Genomic DNA, 24,083 nt, shown 5'->3' with positions numbered 1-24,083 from the left:
CAAACCCGGAGGCATCTGGCCTGGAAGGAGGGAGAGCCTAGTGAGCAGCACTAAGGGCACTTGCTGGCAGTGTCCGCCCAGCCAGGTGCTCTGAGTTTGCATCAGCCTCGACAGACTTTTTTAAAACGAAAAGCAAACAGCCCCAGCACTACGGAGGCTCACGTTTCTGCAGGCATTTTAAAGTAAGCCACCCCCACACTCGCCCACTACCGCCAGCCCTCGCAGCACCTCCCGAGCCTGCCGAAGGCAGCCTGGACCCGGCCCACAGCCCATCACGAGCAGGTGTTGGCACCACAGCCCACGACGAGTGGGCCCCAGCCCCACAGCCTGCTGCAAGCAAGTCACAGCCCCACAGCCCATCACGAGCAGGCCCCAACCCCACAGCCTACAGGTTTCTGCCCCACAGCCTGTCACGAGTGGGCCCCAACCCCGCGGCCGGTCACAGGCAGGTCACAGCCCCACAGCCTGTCATGAGCAGGCCCCAACCCCAGAGCCTACAGGTTTCTGCCCCACAGCCCGTCACGAGTGGGCCCCAACCCCGCAGCCTGTCACAGGCAGGTCACGGCCCCGCAGCCCGTCACGAGCGGGCCCCAACCCCGCAGCCTGCTGCAAGCAGTCCTCCACCCCACCTGTTGTCACAAAGCAGGGGGGGGCGGGGGGGGGCCGCAACCCCACAACCTTTCACAAACAGGTCTTGGCCCCCATAGTCACGAGTGGGCCCGGGCCCCGCAGCCCTACCAACCCGCAGCCCACCCGGTGTCGGGCGGCAGGCGGAGCCCAGCCGCGGAGCCGCGCTTCACCTTCCACACAGAGCGGCCGCGAGGGGACAGCCCCCTCCGGCCCCGCCCCCGACGAAGGGGCGGCTCTATATTAGCATGCGGCGCAATGCCTGCTGGGTAGCACCGGCCGCTCACCCTGCCCTAGAAGCAGAGAGAGAAGTGAGTATATATAGGGGAGAGGGGAGTGGCGTTTTCTCCGTCCGGGGGAAGCTCACCGCCGAGGCCACCCACGGGGTGCCCGTCACCCACGCCCCGCCTCGGGGAAGGTCTGAGGGAAGGGCCGCCCGCGGCTCTAGCAGAGCCCCGCCCGCGAGGGGCGGGTGAGCCACCAGCAAGGGGGGGCGCCGCGCATCACGGGCCGGCCTGGGCAGGAGAAGCCGTAGCCGGTTCCCGGCGGGGGCGGTAGGGGTTCAACACCCCGCTCTCCTGCTCGCGGAACCCCGGCGGATGCTCGTGGCCCCGCGGTGCTTTGAGACAGACTCACGGCCAGCCATGGTTGAGTCCAATGGGTGAGGTGGGGCATCGCCCTACAACCCAATTCAGACTACTCTCCCCCGGACACCCTTTTTCTTCCCCGTCCCTCGTTTATATGACTTATAAACTCCCCCAACACCCACAAAACTGGTGGTAGCCATTGAGACCCACAGCCCGGGACAACCCTGCACATCATCGGGGGTCACAGGCCAAACCTCTGTCACCCCCCTTCAAAATAATCACAAACACCATTTATGGTTAAAGAACTTTCTGCAAATGGTCACCACTGTCGATTTCAGCCACCCCCGGGCTCTCCGCTCACCGGGGGTTGGGGTAGCGGCGCTGGGAAAGCAGCCTGGGTTGGTTGGGTCGAGCAGCAGCGGCCAGCTGGGAAGCAGAGAGAGGTGGTGTAAGGGAGGGTTGTACCCCAAAATGCAGACCTGCTGTCCTCAGGATGCAGCCACAAGCATTCCCCCCTATCTCCCTCCTCCATCACCACCCCCCCATCACTGTCCTCCCCCCATTTATTTTCTTATAAACACCAAACCCTTATACCCAGGGCTGGTATCCCCTATATCCCCCTGCCCATAGTAGATTGCCTGCAACCTGGCATCACCCCCGAAGGCAAGAGCCAGCCCCAGCTCTAACCAGCAACACCACAGGACGATGCTCTCACCTGAGACACCTGGACAGGGTTGAAGAGGGGAACTGTCCCCACTGATGGGGGAGATTCATGGGAGACAGTCTGGAAGGGGTGAAGGGAGAGAAACTTAACAGCCATCCCCCAATTTCAGACGCCCCCATCACACACAAGTACACCTCCCTCCTCTCCTCTCCTCACCTGCTCTCCTGCTGACTCCCCACCACCTGCATCCCACAAGCCTTTCATCTCAATGGATGCTGGAGTAACAGGAAAAGTATTTTCACCTTGTATTCCTCCTGGGGCATGCAAGCAAAAAAAAAACCAACAAAAAACCCACCAAACATAATTAGGAGGAGCAGCTTCTAAAATGCCAACAGGGAGAGGGGAAAGGGGACCCATGCAGCATTTACCAGGGTTTCTGGAGGGAGGCTGAGCGGAAGGGCTTGTCCCAGCCACAGGAGGAGCTTCATGTGGGGATGGCGACATCCGTTCCTGAAACCACATCCACCCATTTAGAGCAGAAGCTCTTTGTATGGTGAGAAAACCTCTGCACCAGATATACCACACCACACTGTCGGGGTGCCACTTTGCACCCATCCTGCTGGAGAGGTACCCCAAGAGCTACAGGCACCCAAGCTAAGGGGCAGCTACAGGGTCAGGACAAGCAACCCCTGTCACAATGCTAAACCACCCAGAGAGCTCAAAATTAGGCAGGAGGCTGGACACCAAGCCCATGTACAGTGTAAGGGGCCACCAGGGTCCATGGGTCCCCCTCTGTTCCTCATCTCCTGCTAGTTTTGGAAGAATATCCCAAAATTTCCTGCTCCAGGATTGTAGGTCATTCTCAACCAGGAAGAAACTTCCAGGGGAGGGTCTCGCTCCAAGCCCACCGCCAGCCCGCAGTCAGGGGTATGACACCCTGAGGACTTGGCCAGGACTGGGATAACCACACATGGCTCCTTCCCCCTCTCTGCTGTGCTTCCAGTTAAAGAGGTTTTCCTTCCCTTCAGCTCCTAAAACCTGCCCGAGCTGTGCCGCTCGCAGCTGCTGCTTTCCGCTCTGGCAAAGGGCAAGCCATCCCCACATAGTTTGCTGAGTGCTTGGAGGACCTCCGGGTTCAAAGAGGCTTTATAAATTTACAGTTATTATTAACCAAGGATTCACTTTCAGGCTAAAAGGGCTCCTGGTCCTGCTCTGTCCCTGCACGGAACAGCTACGGCCGTGGGGAGCTGTGCAACAGCACAGCCCAGCCACCTGCATGAGGACGGAGGGAGAAATAGCAGGTGAAGGGGGAGACGTGTCACCCCTCCTCATGGCTGTAACCCTGGGTGTCACCTGGGGACAGGACAGCCTCTCACAGCCTACCTGTGGTCCCGGCGTGGGGGACTCTGGGCCCGTCTCAGACCCGGCTTTGGGAGATGTTTCCTTGGTGGGCTTCGACCGAAACCAGCCAAACCACCTGAATCCAGAGCTCTGGGAAATGCAGGTTGTCACAGTCAACATAAATGGGTGAGAAGGGGAGGACACCACGGCCACCCAGCTGTCCCCCAGACCAGCCATGGGAGCAGGTACTGTTTTGCCAGGTCAGGGCAGGGACAGCAGGCATCAGGGACAGGCAAGCCCAGAGCACAGGGCTTCACGTCAGCCCTGGCATGCTCACCTTATCCTCACCCGGCTTCACCGCCTCTGCTGGTGCTGGCTCTTCAATGGTGTCCTCAGCCGTGCTCTCTGAGGAAGGCCGGCTGTCATCTTCCAAGGAGACAGTGGAGCTTTCCGAGATGGTCCTAACCCTTGCCTTTAACTCCTCCTGGCATCGGAGATCAGAGCTGCCACGTCGTGTTCCCAAATGAGCCACCCCAAGCATGATCAGACATTGGAACAGGCTGCCCAGGGAAGTGGTTGAGTCACCATCCCTGGAGGTATTCAAAAAGCGAGTAGACGGGGTACTCCAGAACATGGTTTAGTGGGCATGGTTGATGGTTGGACTCGATCTTGAAGGTCTTTTCCAACCTAAATGATTCTATGATCAGAGCATCCCCGGGACTCCTCCATGCCAGGCTTAACAGGTAGCACCCCCAGGGACCCCGGTGCCCCTCGCACAGCAGGTGGGGAGGGAGAGCACCCACAGCAGGGTGCAGTGGGCAGCCCATGGTCCCAGAGGTAGGAGGCTGGAGAGGGCTACCCTGACCCGTCAGGTCCCTAAGGGGATGGCTGGCATCACGATGGGGGGGTTCCGTGTGAGCTAAGCATGTGGAAGGACAAGACAGCAAGTCCCAAATCCCCCAGTAATGAGTCAAGGATGGTCTCCCTGACCCCTCTGACTCACCTGCTCTGCTGGGAGGGATGGCTGCACCCCTCCAGGGGACAGCGGGGCATCCTGGGGCTCCCCAGCTCCTCCTGTGGAGCAAAGGGAAGGACACAGTCAGGGCTTGGCCCAAGAAGCTCCTGCCGTGTCTGTCAGAGATATCTGCAGTACTTCTATCCTCCCACTCCAGAGCAAGGCCACATGGCCAAGATGTCCCCCCTTGAGACATGCAAAAGGCCATTCTGGTCCCTGTCCATGCCAGCACCAAGGAGGGAATAAGTCACAAGCCTGCACTGGTGCATCCCAAAAACCTGCCTTGGGCTGCTGGACGTGAAGCTGGTTTTCCCCATCTGGTAGGGAAGCGGCATCACTGCCAGCAACCCAGAGCTGCCCTCCCTTGCCGCTTTGGGCAAGTTCTTGTGAAAATGAAGAGCCACCTGCCCAGGGTGGCTGACAGTGGTGGACTTGGTTTGCGTGCACACCACCGGGCAAGCGTGGCTCCACGTCTGGGGCAAGGTTGGAGGGAAACAAGGCTCTGGGTGAAGGGAGCAGCATTTGAAGTGATGCACATGCCATAGGGGATCACACTTCCCGGAGGAACACCCCATCCCACTGCTACTAACTGGGGACGGGTATTTTTGCAGAGAAGGAAGGCTAGAGCACTTACCTGCCAGTGGCACCACCTGCAGAGGGGGCTCAGCAAAAACCCCTCCTGGAGGGGCGGCCGTCCCCAGGCCGAGCGCGGGGGGCTGCAGCTCTTGCCCAGTGCCGAGCAGTGGTGATGCTGCGACCTGAGTGGGGGCCGGGGGCTGGAGAGACATGTCCTCGTGGGAGCTGGGTTCCTGGGGTGGCATGGGCTGGTACCACTGGTCATACTGGTAGCCTTTGCTCCGGAGAAGCTCCTGACCAGGCTCTCCATCTGCAAAAAAACCCACACCTCAGGAGTTTACGCCAGTGTTTATAATTTCATCAGGCTGTTGCACCGAATTCTCCCTTTTTCCATTATACATCAGCAGGAGCCAGCGGCATGAGGAGGGACCCCAGGGACCACACACAGGCAAGGAAGGAGGTAGGGCACAGCGCAGCAGTGGTGACCTTTCAGAGGCTTCAAGGAAGGTGGGCTGTGAAAGACAGCGGGGGGGAAAACCTCCAATGCCTGACATTGCAAACGAACTCAGAAGGGGAATGCTATGGAAACGAAGAGACCAAGCCCAAGCAGCTCACGCCAGCAGTTCAAAGGAGTCCGGGGGCCTCCGGCCTTTTCTTCCACTCCTGCTGCACACCCCAGGCAAGAAAGAAAATTCACCAGGAAGCTGCAGCCTTCATTTCTGCTCCACAGGAGCACCCACAGATGAGTTTCTTGCTTTAGGCAGATTTATTCAGGGTTGGGTTTTGTTTGTTTGAAAGGCATGTTGAGCAAGTGGGGTTTGTTTTATTTAACACACACATGCGTTGCTCTGTCTGATGTTAGACACAGCACAGGCAACACACTGCCATTGGTCCAAGGTGCATGTCCTGCTTGTTCCAGCTCTGCAGCCTTCAGCCAGAAACATGCTGGGCACTGGGAATTTTCTCTCCCATCACCCTAAGACACGGCCAGGCAGGACCCAGACCCCTGGGGTCTGAGCCTAGGGACAGACTATGGCATCTCTTGGATACAGTGCTACAAAACCCTTTGCTTTGTCCACCGGCATTGCCTCCAGCCCGCTCAGGGTTGGCTTCACACCCGCAAGCTGTTCCCACACAGCCTGGAGATGCTTGAGATCCACAGGGAGGAGGTTGGATACTCGACTCCATGCTCCTTGGCAAGCTTAGCTGGAAAAAGTCAGGGAGGACAGCCCAGGCTGTAAGGATGGAGAGGGAGGTTGCTGTGACCACATGGATCCCAGCTTGGCACCTTGATTTAGGCTTTGTCTTTCCAAAATGGATGAACTCAGGCACCAAGCCAGCTTTCTTTGCATGCAGGTCCCTCGGATGGTCAACTCTGGATGGTCTTCCCAATGAACAAAAGGGCCAAGCATCGGGAAAGTGAGCTGCAGAGGCTACATGGAGCAGACCTGGCCACTCAGAGAAGCCCTCATCATACCTCTGACTTTTTTCCAAGGAAGGGTTATCATAGCCTCAGCCCTGATAGCAGCAGAAGGCAATCAGGATTGATGATCCTTTTTACTGCCTGGGAGAGCTCTTTGAAGAAGAATTTGGCAGCAGCAGGGAAAGCTGATAGGAAGAAAAGGCTGGGAGGAATTTGTCATGTTTTATCCTGTCTGCACAAGCCTTTATTCTCCACCCATTGGTGCCAGCATTCCCAGCAGAAAGCTGGATCTGAGCAGCAGCAAGGAGCAGTGGGCTGTGCTGGGGCATCCGGCTGATGGAGGTGGCCATGAAGCAATGCCAATGGGTCACCAGCCCCTGACTTCTCAATGGGACTTCCCAATGGACCCAGGGAAGGCTCATGTCCCTCATCTTGATGTCTCTTGACCCTCTAGGTGGAATGTCACCGGAGGGGACTCTTGGGGTCACCAAGAGGCAAAGCAAAGGGGTAACACTGGGGCTTTACCAACAGGCATTCTGCAGCCCAGTATGCAGAGGGACAAGCTCCTTCCCGAATCTTTCATTCTGAAAGTGAGAAGTCCCCTTAGTTCAGCTCCAGTTTTCATCCTCGAAGGACTGCCTGGGAGGAGGCCATCTCTCCTGAGGCTCGGCTGGGAGGCATGTGCTTCGTCCAGCCGCCCACCCCCAGTCCCCATTCTCCCACAACACCCACAGGGACTCTGAAGCTGTGGTAATTAGGCCCAATTACTCAGACATCATACAGAGGGCATAAGCATCAACCCCTGGGTTTGCAGCCCATCCCCGGCAGCCCCACACTGGAGGGATGCATCCAGGCAAGAGCAAAATTTTGAGTTCTGGGGGAATGTAAGGAGCAAGGAGAAGCTGCTGAGAAATGCTCTGGGGAGCAGGGAGCTGCCTCCCAGCCCATGGCAGCACAACTCCACATGCAGAGAAGGCTGCTGCAGCGATTGCAACCTGCTCCTTCATTTTCTTTACCTGCCATCGATGCAGCAGCCCAGGAGAGATCTGGCTGAGTGGGTGCCACCTCCAGAGAGAGGTCATCTTCCACCTGCAAGGAGTCAGAGGGAAAACGTGATAAAACAGATGGAAAAAGGGATGGCACAGGGCAAAGACTAAGGAAACCACGAAGACACTGTGAAGAAAAGCATGGGGCTGGTGGGGCTGGGGCTCACAACCCACCCTGGGCTGTAGGAGTCTAGGTTACAGGTGAGACCCATACCAGCACAGGCACAGCCCTTTCCTAGCAAGTGAAGGGGGCTGCAGCACCACTGCCCTGCTGAGAGCAGGCAAGAGGAGAAACTGGAGACAGAAAAGGGCACAAAACCAAAAGCAGACATGAAACCTGAATGAAAAACATTAATCCAAGGATCAGCCTACAGTTAAGGGACCTGAGAGCATATGTCTGCAAGATGATGCCCCACCAGTGTCCTCTGCAACATCCTCACTGCAAGAGGAGATGATCATTCACCCACCAGCCCCTGACTGCCCTCCCTGAGCCAAGACAAGGAGTGTTTTACCCCATGCAAAGCTCTGCAGCCCTTGCTGCTCACACCCTCAGGCACTGCAACCCCCCTGCTTCCACTGAAGCTGCAGGTCCCCCAGCAGAGACCATGTCTCTGAGCTCACAAGCCAAGAGGAAAGGCACCTGGTCCTTCGAACGGCCTTCAAACCTCCATACCCATCCCTCCCCTTAGTTTCAGGGCAGAGGAGGAGGATGCTTCTGCAGACAAACACAAACACAGATCAGCTGCCCTGCAGCATCCCCGCTCCTCCTTACCTCCCACTCCCGGCAGCAGGCTCGGAGCTGTAGCAGCCAGTCAGGCTCCAGCATCTGGTCCTGCTCTGGCATCTCCAGGAGCAGAGGGTCAGAGAGCTTCAGCCGCTCGGCTAGCTGCAGAGCCAGGAGGACAACGAGGCTCATCACACATCTCATCTCCGCAGGGAAGAGACCAACCCTCGCAGCAATCACACATGGCTGGGCACATAGGCCCAGGGGAAAACCACCAGAGCTGCACTTCTTCATAATATGGGGGTAAAAGTAACACCAGCCTCTCATGTGAGATTTATTCCCTCTCCTGCATTGCCACAGAGAGGTGCTGGCCCATCCTGTGCCCCGCAGAGAGCTGCCCAGCAGGGCTATCTCAGCCACCTCCACATAGATGTCGAAGTACCCACGTCAAAGATGCTCTTCACATCAGAGAGGCAGCTATTACCATCCTTTTCTCCTCCGAGGAAAATGAGCACCTTAATCCTACTTGACAGCCAGCCTGCAGCACCAGCAGGTTTGCAGAACACCCCACCAGGAGCCCCAGAAACAGCCCAACTCCCAGGGCTGTGCATCAACTCCTTACCTACCCTACAAGGATGGATGGGATCTGGTAGGGTTTGAGCTAAGGGCTCACCTGTCTTTGCAACAAGCATTACCAGTAGTAATAAACACACAGAAAACAACAGAAATGCAGGGCTGGAAGGGACATTCTGAGGTTACCTGATCCATCTGCCAACGCTCAAGAAAATCCTGTGTGCCCACACCAGCCCATGTTTGTCAATTTGCACTTACAAATCTCCAGGGAGAAGATTTTGCAGCCTCCTAGGCCTGTCCTGATGCTTAACATCCTTAGAGCTAAAGAGTTTTTTTCATAACATCGCAGTGAAATCTTCCCTGCTGCAAATTAAGCTTCTCAATTCCTGCTCCCGCAGAAGATGCAGGGACAATCAGGCACCATCCCCTGAAAAGCAGCCTCCTGCTCCCCTGGTACCCCTTCCTCCCCCAGCATATCTTGCCTGGAAAAAATAACCCTGAGGCCTTCTTTGGAGGTCATTTTCCCCTCAATCTCTTATCACCCCTGCTCTTCTATTTTGTACTAGCTCCAATTTGGCCCTGTCTCTGAGCGCAGCATCCCAAACAGGGCACAGTGCCCCAGCCAAGACCCCAGAGACCTGAGCACAGGGGGATTATCACCTCCTTGTCTCACACATGCAGTTCATGCTCTCATAGCCCAGAATAACATTATAACGTTGGAATTTTTTTTCTTTTTTTGCAACAGCATTCTGTTATGTTGCTGCTCGGTATTTTTTCCATGCTCCACTATCTCCCCCAGGTCCCTCTCTGCAGTATTGCTGCTGTGTGTTTAATTTCTCCTGCAAGAGAGGGGTCTCTGCCACCCTGGCTGCAGCCGTCTCAATCACGTGGGGTCTCCAGCTACTATCAACAGAGCAAGAGGCTCTTCTGGGGCCACCCATCCCACCAGCCCAGGGTGAGATGGAGGGCTCCCTGCAGAGCTAAATCGCAGTCTGGAGAAATTGCTCAGACAAGGGTCCAGTTTCAAGACAGATGGATGAGGGGAGATGACACTCAAAGCACTGCTCTTCATCTGAGCCTTTACTGAATTTTCTCTTACTGGTATCGACTCACTTCTTGAGGATTTATCAAGCTCCCTCCCAGCTCCTTCATGCTTAGTTATCTTCTCCAGTTTGCTACGAGGCTGCCGCATCAAGGGCCACCGAAAACCATCCAGAGTTGACCTTGCAGCCACACAGGTCTCAGCTATCCCCTCCACCCCATTGGCCATTTTTTCCTATTCCCAAAGTTTTTAAAAACAAAGCACAAAACACACTTTCCAACTCCAGCAGATTACAGCAAGATATGACCCACGCAGCTGGAGCCCAGCTTGGGACAGGGACTGGCGACAGAGAGCGGAGTAACCCAGCACCCAGCCAGGAGCTTGTACTACCTACAGACCCACTGTCCCATCTCTTTGCAAACACACATGTGTTCATCCTAAATCAGTTGCAGGAAAGAGGAAATTATAAGCATGATTACTCTTAAACGGGGGGAATGTTTAATCCAAAAGCTAATGTGCACTTTGATCCAATATTAATGAACCAGCACCTGGTTGTATATCGTCCCCAGCTTCAAAAGAGAGGAAGTCTTAATCAAACACTAATGTGTATCATAATTTGTAACACAGTCTAAAACATCAAAGACAAGAGTGTCTACGAATGGACTAGTTTTTCAGATGAAAGTGTTTTCTCCCAGGAGAAGCATTATCCCCAGCAGAACAGCAGATCTGAGAAGCTGTTAGACAGTAAATAGGTTTTGACGAGGGGGGGGGGCGCTGCATGAGCCAAGTTTTGGGCGATTTCTGCAGCACCCGCTTCAGATGGGCAATCCTTGCTGCCCTCATCTCACAGCACCATGGCATTTGTACCCTTCCCAACAGAGGAAGGCTTCGAGCAGCCTCAGCACTGCCCTGGTAATGTGCGTGGGGTGGGCAGACCCGCTCTCCTGAGAGCCCAACCTGCCCCGGGGGACCTGGGACACTTTGCCTCACCCCTCCCTGCCCCAGCATCCCACTCATGAAGCAGATGAGCTGGCCTGAGTGCTAGAAGCAGGGACATGCTCCTATTCACCGTCACCCCAAAAGAGCCCCTGGCAGGTAAATGGAATCATGGGATGATGAGCTGGAGGGGAAATGTCAAGCACTCAAACTTCAGCTTCTTATGTCTGTGCTATTTAGAAGTTCAAAAAGCCTCTCTAGAACAAAAAACATCCTTTGCTTCCAAATAACTCTGCTCCTACTTGGCAGTCGACACAATTCCTTTGTTTTCTACCCTAAATCCGTGGGGTTTAGAGACTGCATGGAGGCATTGGCTTCACTGTACTTGGCACACACCAGGCAGCAAACCCTGGGGGGGCTGCTCAGAGCTGCCAAGCACCCCCAGCCACGGGAACCCCCAAGGATGCTTCCTACCACACCTGGTCCCTGCCAAGGATGCAGGGGAGTATGAGACTCACCTTCATCACTTGCTGGGCCAGGATGGGGTGGCTGGACAGATCCTGGCCCAGCAGAGCTGTGGCGATCTGCTCGCAGTATTGCAGGGCCTGGGCTGGGAGCCCGTAGTCAGCCAGGCGAGAGGCGTAGAGGAGCTTGTACACCTCGGGAGAGGGAAGCGGAGCAGACAGAGGTGAGCAAGGACATGCTCATGCCTGTGGGGCCCTTCTGCCCCAGCACATCATCCCAGCATGACTCAGAGCACTCTGGATCATGGGTCTCATCACCCAGAGGTCACCTTCAACTTGACCCATGGGCACCCCCACCCATCCCCACGGGGTCATCCAGCCTTGCTCCCTGAACCGCAGCACTGTCGCAAGGCCAGACTGGCCCAGAGCCAGCAGATAGGTGGTGGGGAGAGCACACCAGCCCACCACCTTCATTTATCCACCCAATTTGTGCAGTGCCCAAGGCAGCAACAGCTGGGTACTTATTTGCAATATGAGCCAGCACTGATCAAACACACTGTGCCCCAAAATCTGCCCAAAGCCCTGCTCTGGAGGACCTCCTTGGCTGGGGCAGCCTCCCCATCACTCCCAAAGCCCAGTGAGGGGAAAAGCCTTGGAGAGCAGCCTGAATCTCTGGCTTCAGGGTGGATGCATGTTTTGTGGCAGGTCTGAGCTGCTGCACCAGATGTGCTTGCGCATCTCCGCTACCTGGAAGGGGAGCAGGAAGGATTTGGGCTGTCGTAGGTGCTGGCAGTACTCGAAGATTTCCGTCCGCTGGATGGCCTCTGTCCTGGCAAACTGGGCGAATGCCTGACTGCAGAGGAGAGGGGTAGGTTCAGCAAGCAGGAGGAGACCTCTCTTCCCAGACAGCCCCACACACAGACTCACAGCTCCACCACTGTGCCGGCGTGCAGCTGGAGAGGCCCAGAGCAAAGCTCACATTAAGAGCAGTAAAAACCCACAAACAGGGATCGCTTTTGTGTAAAAGTGAGATCCCGGGGATGGGGAGAAGGTGGGACACATCACTCTGGCAAAAGCACAGCCTCCTGGGCTCACTCACCAGTGGCTGCTGCCCAGCAGAGCCATGCGGTCTGCCTTCACCCTGAAGTAACCAAAAGGAATATCTGCCATCAGGTAGCAGAAATGAGCTGCTTCAACTGCTCCCCTGCCAGCTGGATGGGAGGAAAAAAGACAAACACTTAGTCCTGAGAGAGGGATCACCATGTGGTCAGTGTTGCTTTGGAGGCCCCCAAATTCATAGGAAAACCCAAACCCCACCGCCCCACTTTTCCCTGTCCATGCAGACCCTGATCCCTCCCTTCTCCCTGTTTTTTGTCTGTTTTCCCTGATTGCTGCTTTCTGTACCTAGGAGGGGATTTCAGTTCAGTGATAGGACCAGGGAAGCCTGAGCTTCCAGCTTCAGCTCTGCAGGGTGCCATTATTGGCATGAAATCCCCAAGAGTCCCTGCCACTGGGAACAAGTCTCAGTCCCTGCGGTTATATATGCCCTCTCTGGGTCTGGCTGCTCCAGGTGTCTCCAAATGAGCAGCTAATAGATATGCCTGGGCCTGACTCATCTGCCAGCACAAATAGCAGCAGGACCCATCAACACCTCATCCCTGCCACCGCACAGGCACCGCAAGTCCGGGGGTACGGGCATGCACACCCCATCTTGGCACCAGCCTACATCCATGCCATGCATGGTGACATTGCCAGTGTCCACCCACCACTACAAGACAGCTGGAACACAACTGCTCACAACAGCCTTGGCTCACCCAAACTGTCTCCCATGGTGACGATAGCTCGGTGGTTCAGGTCCACATCTCCAGCCTTGTTGGACAACATCACAGCCAGGTGAGGCCTCCAGTCTCCCCACGTGGCATCCCCACAGCACTGGAGGGAGGCAAGAGGAGAGCAAAGGTGAGCAGAGATGGTCACCACAAGGTGGGTGTCACAGGCAGGTGACAGCAGAGGGGGTACACGTGCCAGGGCCAGCCTCTTGCTCACAGACCAGGGCTGCCTGCGGGATCCTTCCTGACATGAGCTGGAAGAGGGTCTGCAGGGGGTCATTGGTGGCCAGCGTGCTGGTGAACCTGTGAGGAGACAGCAGAGATAGGGCTGCCATGCTGGGACCACAAACCCTCATTCACCTCCAAGGGCACATCCCAAATACCCCAGAAAAGCAGTGTTCCGAGGGGCTTCCCAGAGAAGGCAGAAAGGATCATCAGCCCACAAGGCAGATGAGCTGCATTACCTCCAGAGCAGGCAAGTCTCCAGGACAACACTGGATAAAACCTCCTTAAAAGGATTCAGGTTGCACAAGACAGAAAATTTCTGCTTAACTCTCCCTGAAGGGATCAACCCAATCCAGACTAAGTACGTTAATTCCACCAGAAAACATTCATACGCGTGGGATGAACAGCTCAGACCAGGCTGGATCACAGTGAAGGTAGCTCAGCTCCCCCTACCCCTATGGCTGCCTTTGCTAGGGCAGCAAAGGCAAAGCCAAAGACTCAGAATGAATCCACCCCACATTTCCAGGGAATGGCTTTCCTTCTGCTTTCCAGCTCCCCCCGCTTGGTTTCTCCTGTCCATCAGGAAGCCCAAAGGACTTGGGCCATCCAGATGGATGCCCCCCTCTCCCCTTTGCCCCCTCTGAAAGCATCCAGCTGAAATCAATGCTCTTTTTTCAGTGCACTGGGGCTGAGGGCACCCAAAGGGTAACAGGCTTGGCAAAGGCAGTCACAGAGCATCATGTGTGGCTTTAACTTCTCCAACTTACCCACTGAGCACCCAGCTGTAGGTCCGAGGGTCCATCTTGCTGGAGAGGAAGAGGGCATGGCCCCACAGCTGGTTTCTCATGGCCCAGACCAGAGCATCCTGCAGCCAAGGTGGAGAAGAAAAAGGCTTTGCATTAACTCTATGTTTTTCCCTGCCCTCCCCTGCTGCCAGAGGACCCTCTGCTCACCCAGCTCAGAGTCAAGATCTAATGGCTGCTCCAGCTTTAACTAATACCCTCCAAAAAACCCTCCCACATTCACAAAGGCCCCTTTATCTTTCTACCTCACACGATGACAAGAACTGGGACCTTCATAGCAATATTGTCTTTCCTGGATTTCCAGGTCTGTGCTGCCTGTTAGCTCTCAATGCCACCACTCTGGGATCCCAGCCTGGGCACCCAACCTTCTCTGCATGCAACCCTCCTCTCTCTCCCTGTGCCTTTGGTATCCCTTGAGATCACATAGCTGTAACTAAACCCGCAGTGCTGGTAAAAGCATCTGCATCTTGTCTTCACTCAGGGCCCCATCCCAGTTCCCAATGGTGGAAAATCACTGCCATAAGCCCTATTGTACAAACAACTTGAACGGTTGATACCACAACCATAGGGCATCTCTTGACCACCCTTCCTTTTAAAACCTGAAGAGGCCAAAGGGGCCAAGAACAAAAGTCAGCCCTCTGTCCTGGATCCCACTCACCACTTACTTTCTTCCTGCCATAATAGAGGAGCTTAGTGAACTTCTCCACTATCTGTGCCTGTGTCTCCACAATGGGAGGGACCTCCCCCGTGATGAGGTCCAGTGTCCCCGGCTGACGCGACATCCCCTCGTCATCCGTCAGGCCAAGCAGGTTTGCCGCAGGGTTTTGCCTCTTGTATTTCTCCAGGCACCTGCAGTCTTGTATCAGCAGCTCAGCCGTGTCTGAGCCCACCATGGACTGTGAAAGGGAAGGGGAGAAGCAAGGAGGCCCATGGATGCTGCCCCATGAGCAAAGGCTGATGGCACTTCCAGTCAGACACGCTTACACTTGTATCCTCAATCCTAGTGCATCTCCCAACAAGACCAGCCTTGGCCACCAGCATGCAGTTTTGGAGGGCAAAGGATTCAGCACAACTAGCAAGACCTTCACAGCACTCACTCTGAAGATCTCGTTCATCTGCTTCCAACAAGCAGCCACAGATTAGGTTGGGTGCATTTCATCAGGTTAAGGGAATAATCCCCTTTTAAGCATAAATGCTGGCTCCTCAATGAAGGTGGGAACAGTGCTTTTCAGAGCTGCTATAGCTTGGATTGTTGGTAGTTCACAAGGATGAAAAGCAATCCAAGAGAAGGGTTTGCTCCAAATATCCAGGCAGTACCAAACTGATTGATGGTACTGTGGGAATGGGATGCTTTTAAGGTGCACCCCCCTGAAAATAGCAACTGAATCAAGAGGCACATAAGGGGCATGTAACTTGCCTCACTTCTAAGATCAAAACAGTCAGCCCCTTTCCATGGACACCTACCCCATTCTGCCGGCAGAGGAGGACCAGCAGTTTCCAGAGAAGAGCTGAATCTCTGCCTTTCTGTGTTGAGAGATCACAGCTTGTGGCTATCTTCTGCTGGCAAAATGTCATCACATCCACCTTGTGCAGGTCTTCCCTTACAGCAGCAAAGAAAGGCATCAAAAGAAACCCAAGGCAAAGCAATCTAGGACATCATTCAGACTCAAAGCATCCCCAGGTTCACTGATGGGGATGCCAAAGATTCAAAGTGAGAGACGGGGAAGATCCCCGGCATCAACCACATACCACCCTGGCCACACCAAGCTCAAAAATGCTTAAATTTGATCATTACTATGACTCTTTGCACATTTCTGTGTTTCAGACATGCAGAGGGCATCTCAAACCCTCTCTCTGCCCTCCTGATAATATTTTTATCCATCCATCTGCAAAGAACCTCAGTTTTGCTTAGCTGTGCTGCTGTTACAGCTGTGGATATCCAAGGCTGTAGGAGCAGGCATGCATACAGGCAGTATCTTTGATTAACTAGCACAGTGCAGGGAGAAACACATGCTTGTGACCACATAAACTCTTTGGGTCTGAAACAGAAGCAGAAACCTTTAAGCTATGTGCAAACCAGGCAGAACTGCTGTCTTACAAAAAAAAAAATCAGACAGTTGGAAAAAGTGGCTGAGAGAGAAGATGAGCCAGGGGAGAGGGACCATGACGGGAGATGCTGATCCTGACTCAATCACACCAACATATTGTATGGATATTCCCAACATATCTTTCAGCACAAGTAACCTCCAGGTCTTCTACCCAGCTTCTGGGCATAGGCAGCTGTTTTGCTCAGTAAGAGGGTTTCCTCCTTCTGCACACTCCTTTCCTCTCCCCAGGTTGGTTACAAGTGACAAGAAACCACACTGGTGTAACCAGTATGATACAGAGACAACCTGATGCAGTACACCATGACTCATCCCCAGGCTCACACTGGATGAAGGTGCATGCATATTGGGTCTGACCCTGCCATGCTCAACAGTCTCAGGAGACAAAAAACTTAGGAAAAGCTAAACCACGGGTTGACCCAGGGCTTTAGAAATCCAAAGAGATCTCCCAAAAATCAGTTTCCTGGGACATGAGTACAAAATAAGGTCAGACATGCAAACCACAGTAAACCCACACCATATGAATATTCAAAATAACCATCTCCCACAATCCAAACCAACCTACACTGCATCACAGGGGCTGGGCTCCCAGTCTTAACTTGGACTTGGCCTTTGCAGATAGCTCAAAACCATGGGGACCCTAAAGTCTTCCTTGAGCTCATGTCTCCTCCCAAAGAAGAGGTGCTCCCAGGCCAGCCGTGCCAGCACAGCCAGGAGGACACAGCTCCTGGACCTGCTGGTGCAGCATACCTGGCCAGGGGCCCAGGGAAGGCCCGTAGCTCCTCCAGCTCTTTTGTGTCACGAAGGATTACCTAAAAAACAAGAGCAAATTCAGCATCTGGACTCCAGCAATCAGGCCAGTCCTAACTAGGCTAGCTGAAAGTCAGTGCCTTGGCCAAGGGCTCAACAGTGCTGGTGAACCTACTTTCTGTGCTAAGCATGTCTTGAGGTAACCCCAGAGCATAGACCCTAAACCCTCACATGGACACCAATGCTAAGGTCCAGGTAAGAAACACCTGTTGAGATGGCATCTGCCTCTTTTGGGAGGCAAAATAGGAGACTGAAGCGCTGTGGTAGACTCAAGGGATGGATATGGCCTCTGTATCGGAGAACCTCAGAAAGGTGAGCAGAATTATCCTTCAGAGAGGTATGGCCCACATCTGTCCCCATCAGGAGGGAACACTGTGAACAGACCACAGACAAGAGTTACGTAGCTGAAGGGGCAGGATGTGGGGCCCAAAGGCTGAAAGCAATTCCCAGGCATGGGCTGGCATGATGTAGACTCGAGGGTCCGTGTTGGCTGGAGATAAGATGGCAGCAGGGGATGGGAAGGCTGCTGAGGCAGCTGTTCGGGTGATGAACAGCATTTGCATCCCTCAGGGCAAAAGGAGCCACTCCAGCAAGGGGACCGAGGGCAGTCTGGGGTGCTGGGCTGTGGCATACCTCCAGGCTGTGTAGCTCGACATGGGGTAGCTGCCCCTCGGCCGGGCAGTGGGGACACACCAGTACCAGCTGGCCTCCAGCTCCAAAACACACCGCCATGTGTGGCAGCGAGAACTTGAGGGGTACCACCGGGTCTGGGGTGGACACCAAGGGCCCCCCTGCAACGACACACAGGCCACCATGAGTCCCCTTATCTTGACCCCACACTGCCTCCACTATGGAGGATGTGACCAGGTCCCAACCTGGCCCCCTCAACTGAAGTAACCCTCTACTGATCCCCCCCTATGCAAGAACTGTCCCCTAAAGCAGAAGGCAAATATGTGGCAGCTTCTGCACCCCCCAGGCAGAGCCACTGGACCAAGCACCCACCCTGCAGCCCCCTGGTCATGCCTTGCACCCACAAAGCCTCCTCCAGGAAAGGACCAAGCTCTGAGACAGCAAATCTCCTAACGCCAGCCATTTATTTCCTTGCTCCCCTGCCTTATCAGAGGGGCCCAGGGCCCCATAACACCTCACCTGCTTGTGCCGGGCTCCAGGTCCCTGAAAGCACAGGGTCATAGTGGTCAGCACCATCACGGATGTACTGGCTGAGCTCATGGCTGCTGGAGCTGAGCCCCGACTCACGGTACTGCAGGAGCAGGCTGGGCTGGCCCAAGGGCTACAAGGAAGGAAGAAAACACAAACCTGGCTGAGAAACTAGGGACCCCACTGCTTCTCAGCTCCCAGGGCAGTGGGACAGGCTCTGCTGCCCAGGAGGAACAGCACAGCTGAGTCCCATCTGAGCAGCTCACTCTCTTCAGCATCTTAGGTTCATCACGGCACATACACTGGTCATACACAATGGCTTTTAAAATAATTTACATCAGCCACAAGTCTAGCCCAACAATCAGCAGGCGGTGCTTGGGAATCAGAAAAAAAAGCTCTGCCCAGGAGCAAAACCACCAGAGCAGCTTTGATTTGATCTTTTAATTTGCTCTATTCCAAAACACAGTGATCAGGATAGAAGTGTGATGGAGCAGACCTTGGTGGACAGAGCTGAAAAAGACACGGCTTTCAGCTACCTCAGGAGGATGCATGAGGGCATCCCACCAAGTCTGGATTTCTGTCCTGCTCTTGGCTCCCTGCAGAAGTGGTGTACAGCCCCATGCCTGGGGGAACAACAGCCCAGCAGATGGGCACTTCATAAATACTAATAACCCACTATAATAATCCCTAGAGACCGTTAAGCACTGAGATCAACATAGCAAAGCAGCCCTTTTCTCCTCAGCTTCCTTCCCAGCTGGAGGAGAGACACATGGATTGCTCCCAAAATCCCTGGGAGATCCCCAAGCCTCTTGTCCTGCACCCCTGCCCATCTTGAGGTTACCTCTGAGGGCTGGCCACTGGCCTCCCCCAAATCGCTGCCAGGGGTTTCTCCCCCTGCACACTCAGGCCGGGCAGCCGAGACATATCTCTCCTCATAGGAGTCGTAGGTCTGTGTCCTGCAGAAGGGACCAAAAGGAGAAGCCCCAAAGGTCAGAGATATTTGGGACCAGCCGCAAACCCACTAATTTTGCAGCAGATGGTTGCATCAGGTGATGCCCAGACCCCTCACCCTTACCTGTCCTGCCCCCAGGGGGTTGCAGCCAGGTTGGGGTGGTAACCCCTGTAGTAGTGCTGGTCCCGGAAAGTGGTACTCTTGGTGTAAGTCTCTCCCTGTCTCAGGTCTAGAGAGAGAATCAAGATTTAGCATTGCCCCTCCAAAGCAACAAGCCATAATGAAGTTGCAGAAGAAAAGCAATGAGTCAGGCAATTTGCCATGCACACCCCATTTGCTTCCAAATTAGCCCAACACGGAGGTATGATAAAGCCCTGTACACATTTGCCAACACAGCACTAATATCCTTTCCTCTTTCCTCCCTCCCCTTTTCTTCAGGCCAGGAACTCTAGAAACAGCAAAAACAAGGCCCCGGCCACCCTGCTCACACAGGATCATCAGCAACAAGTTCAGCCTGGAACCAGGAATGACACAGGTTTTTAGCCATGGAGATCAAGATCAAACATTCCCTTGGGTACAACTAGTACCTGCTCACATTTCCCAAATGCAAACCGAGGGCAGTGCTGCACAGGGAAAATGGCACCAACAGCACAGGAACATGGGCAGGAGAAAGCCCTGCAGATGTGCAAACCCTGGGAGAAGAACCCATCCCATCCATGCTTGCCAATGTGATGCCCATTTACAAGAAAGGTCAGAGGGAAGATCCAGGGAACTACAGGCCTGTCAGCCTGACCTCGGTACCAGGGAAGATTATGGAACAGTTCATCCTGAGTGCGCTCACATGGCATGTGCAGGACAACCAGGAAATCGAGCCCAGCCAGCATGGGTTCATGAAAGGCAGGTCCTGCTTGACCAACCTGATCTCCTTCTATGACCAGGTGACCCACCTAGTGGATGAGATAAAGGCTGTAGATGCTGTCTACCTTGACTTCAGTAAGGCCTTTGACACTGTCTCTCATGGCATACTCCTTGAGAAGCTGGCATCTCGTGGCCTGGATAAGTGCACCCTCCACTGGCTGAAAAACTGGCTGGATGGACGAGCCCAGAGGGTTGTGGTGAATGGAGTTAAATCCGATTGGCGGCAGGTCACAAGTGGTGTTCGCCAGGGCTCAGTATTGGGGCCAGTTCTGTTTAATATCTTTATCAATGATCTGGACAAGGGGATCAAGTGCACCCTCAGTAAGTTTGCAGGCAACACCAAGTTGGGAGGGAGGGTCGATCTGCTTGAGGGTAGGGAGGCTCTACAGAGGGATCTGGACAGGCTGGATCGATGGGCTGAGGCCAATCGTATGAAGTTCAACAAGGCCAAGTGCCGGGTCCTGCACTTCGGTCACAGCAACCCCATGCAGCGCTACAGGCTTGGGGCAGAGTGGCTGGAAAGCTGCCCGGCAGAGAAAGACCTGGGGGTGCTGGTTGACAGCCGGCTGAATATGAGCCGGCAGTGTGCCCAGGTGGCCAAGAAGGCCAACGGCATCCTGGCCTGTATCAGAAATAGTGTGGCCAGCAGGAGCAGGGAGGTGGTTTTTCCCCTGTACTGGGCACTGGTGAGGTCACACCTCGAGTGCTGTGTTCAGTTTTGGGCCCCTCACTACAGGAAAGACATGGAGGTGCTGGAGCGTGTCCAGAGAAGGGCAACCAAGTTGGTGAGGGGCCTGGAGCACAAGTCCTGTGAGGAACGGCTGAGGGAGCTGGGGCTGTTTAGTCTGGAGAAGAGGAGGCTGAGGGGAGACCTTATAGCTCTCTACAACTGCCTGAGGGGGGTTGTAGTGAGGTGGGTGCTGGTCTCTTCTGTCAGGTGGCTGGAGTAGGACAAGAGGGAATGGCCTCATGTTGTGGCAGGGGATGTTTAAATTGGATATTAGGAAAAATTTCTTTACTGAGAGGGTTGTCAGGCATTGGAACAGGCTGCCCAGGGAAGTGGTTGAGTCACCATCCCTGGAGGTATTCAAAAAGCGCATAGACAAGGCACTTCACGGTTTAGTGGGCATGGTTGATGGTTGGACTGGATGATCTTAAAGGTCTTTTCCAGCCTAAATGATTCTATGATTCTATCCCGGAGAAAGCATCGCCTCCTCTGCAAGCAGGTTGCCTCCATCCCCAGACCCAAAGGACAAGCTCATACCTTTGTCATCTTGCCAGGCCACTGGCTGCCACTGGCGGCTTTGGTAGGTGTAGTCATCCCCATAGCCAGCTGCTGGATACTGCCAGTGGGGGTCTTCATACCCCTGCCTGAAACACAACATACTCAATCTGAGAAAGAAAGGGCACTGCTGCAGGTTCTGGACCACATCTAGGGTTAGACTCATGCCCTGGATGGGACCTTTGGAGGAAGAAAGGGTAATGGAAATAAAGCCAGCTCCCCTGCCAAGGTGCCCTGCTCAGTAGCAGGGCCAGAAACTGGTCCAGCATCACACCTGAAAGCAGCAGCAAGAGCTTTGGATACTTTCCCATCCACATCTACGAGAAAGCTGTGCACTGCAGTTTCAGGCAATGCCGAATTTCAGCTCGTTGATGTGGACTTGCCATGGGGATCAGCTTTCACCCACGTTTTAGGAGAGGTCCCCCAAAAGCACCTTCTTTACCAAGTTCTGGAGCTCCCACACCTACCGCACAGCTCAGCAGGTCTTGCCCTGTGCCGGAGCTCAGCCCCAGCCCAAGCCCAAGCCACCCACCCGGCACTCACATACCTTAACACTTCACAATTTACACAACAATTTGTCAGCCCTGTGCAACACCCACCTTGCCGGTGCGAGCATTGTACCACCTCAGCACAAAACTCTGCGTATCCACGCCATAACTCGCCAAGGGCAGTAACTCAGGCAAATCAATGCAAATTTGCTGGAGCGCTCAAAGCTCTCTCAGCAGCGAGAGCATCCTCTAGCCCACATATTATCCTTCCACCCTCCGCTGTTTCAGCAGCTGAGTTTGCAACCTCCCTTTTGCTCCTATATTACCGTTTGTATTTTTATTGTTCACCTTGCACTTGGTAAAAAAGAACTGCATTTAATCAAACCTTCAAGAAAAATGCACCTCAGGACCAAGACGAAGCCTGTAAAACAGCAACCACAGAAGTCACAGCTGTAGGAAGAAATCGGAGCTGCAACTGCTACACAGCCTTAAATATAGAAGTCACCGGCTGCTTTAATAGCTGGACATCACCTAATCACCCACTGCCTCCTCGAGGCTGCTTGCTGTTTCCCCTATGCCGCTACAAGGGCAGGACCCGCGTCACAAGCCCACAAGAGTGGTAAAATGGTCAAATCTGATTTCAAGAAGGATTACAAGGAAGGGGCTCAGCATGAGCATCGCAAAGTCAGACAGCTCTCACCTGGAGTACGGCCTGTTGGGTTTGCTGCTTTCATAGTACTCAGCCCGGGAAGCCGGTCCGCGGGCATCCCTCCAGGGGTGGCGGACCTCATCCCAGGGGTGGCCGGGGAGGTGACCTCCATCCCAGGGGCCAGGCTGACGCGGGGGCCCTGCACGGAGGAGCTGCCACCTTGGCTGTGGTGGGGGGCCACGGTGTGCCCCTCCCCACCCCGCCCGGGCTACCTGCCTCTCCCGGAACTGGGGCGGCCAGGCAGGGGCCCAGGGGTCCATCACCAGCTTGCCAGTGAGATCCTCTCTGGTTTTGGGGTGGGAGGAGAGGTTAAGTCCCAAATGGCTTTAGTGGCCTGCAAGCAACGAGATAAGGCACAGTGCGTTTGATCAGTGGCTTTTCACCCCCCCTCAAAGCCCCCCAGGAAGTCTGTTGCCACTTTCTCCCTGCTTTTGGGAGCCTGCTGAAGCACAGCATCCTTTCCAAAATGCCCAGAGGCAAGGAAAAGCCATCTCCACATCTAAACTTGAAGCTCCCCTTAAAACACCAGGATGAAATGGTCCATTTTTGAAAGCAACAGGCATCCAGCTCTTCCCAGAGCCAGAGGTAGGATCCAGGTAGCATCCTCCTGCACCCCCAACCAGCAGACCACCAGCACCACCACTCACAGTCTCCCCAGGCAGGTTAGAAATCAGCTTTACCTCTGCAACAAGGCGGTGAAGCCCCATTTTATATGTGGTAGAGGGATATTGGCAAAGCTACAAGCAGGACAGGGAGAGTTATTCTTAAAGAAATGAGTAGGGACAGAGGCAGAGAGAAACGGAGCTTTGCTCATGTGAGCTATGAGATGGGGTGGAAACAGGGATTTCCTCCTGCCTTCCAGCTCCAGCAAGAATATAGCAGTTCAAGCAGACACCAGATTTATTTATAATGGTCCCACGCAGAAGAGGAAACCCTAAGGAGAGCCCAAGACAACACATGGGTGAAGCCCCAGCTGCCGGAGGGGGGTGCCACCCTCAAGCCCCCCACATCCACACTTGCAGTATCGGTACCCAAACTGCCCCCACAAAGGCTCACAAACCTCCCCTGATGCGGGCAGATAGCCAGATGCCATCTGAACCACTTGTCACCCCTCTCACACTCAACGTTTAAGGCATTTTGGGGTCATTTCAGTGCTGGGGGGGGGGACGACGACACTCAGATCTCAACACAGGCAGCTCAGTTTGTGCCCCTTCTAGGTGATATCAGGGTTAAATCCTTGCCCTAAATAGCCCCCCAGGCACAAGCATCCAGACACCCACCATTTTGGTCCCACCGAGGGCCCCCCTAATTTTTGGCCAGGGGTTCCCACTGCCGTCCGCCCCCCGCAGCAGCCACACACACCTGCTCAGAGGCCGCCGGGGCCCGTCTTCCACTCCCTGGGGTGCCACTGCCAAAGTCCACTGCCACATGGGCCGCTGGCCGCTGCGGGGGACAAAGGGCAACCTCCGCTCCTCCGCCCCAGACTGACTCCCTTGGCCGCTCTCTCGGCTCCCGGCAGGGTTTGCACTGCTGTTTGCATCCCTGAGGGTCACCTTCCCCATCACTTGTGCCTCCTCTCACCCAAGAGATGGAGCGTGCAGCCCTCAGAGCTCAAAAAAAAGCCAGATATTTCTCCTGTGGGTTTGTTTTTAAAGCCATAAGTATCCTCCTCTATACATCCTCACACTTCCTAAATAATAATAAATAAAACCTGCTGGCTGAGCTGTTGGTTTAATACGGACCCAGCTCAAGCAAGTAATGTCTGTCCCACCAGCCACTGCCCAGG

At 54.6% G+C, this 24,083-nt stretch overlaps 1 protein-coding gene across 1 annotated transcript; it reads right to left on the bottom strand.

Annotated features, from left to right (window-relative positions):
• Positions 1-1,507: 1,507 nt before the first annotated feature.
• Positions 1,508-23,727, bottom strand: SEC16B (SEC16 homolog B, endoplasmic reticulum export factor). The gene is given in 28 exon segments (XM_075037541.1): positions 1,508-1,640; positions 1,930-2,000; positions 2,145-2,192; positions 2,307-2,388; positions 3,262-3,369; positions 3,557-3,703; positions 4,223-4,293; positions 4,869-5,120; positions 7,250-7,322; positions 8,052-8,165; positions 11,073-11,213; positions 11,766-11,871; positions 12,118-12,229; positions 12,833-12,950; positions 13,069-13,150; positions 13,840-13,937; positions 14,541-14,771; positions 15,340-15,475; positions 16,731-16,792; positions 17,424-17,581; positions 17,940-18,081; positions 18,790-18,904; positions 19,024-19,129; positions 21,083-21,189; positions 22,289-22,602; positions 22,605-22,631; positions 23,660-23,701; positions 23,704-23,727. Coding segments are annotated over 28 exon segments (3,156 nt in total). The 3' UTR covers positions 1,508-1,571.
• Between the last annotated feature and the right edge of the window lie 356 nt (positions 23,728-24,083).

Source organism: Buteo buteo, chromosome 10 (assembly GCF_964188355.1).
Source record: "Buteo buteo chromosome 10, bButBut1.hap1.1, whole genome shotgun sequence".
Lineage (NCBI taxonomy): Eukaryota > Metazoa > Chordata > Aves > Accipitriformes > Accipitridae > Buteo > Buteo buteo.
This window is presented reverse-complemented; position numbering and strand designations above follow the sequence as displayed.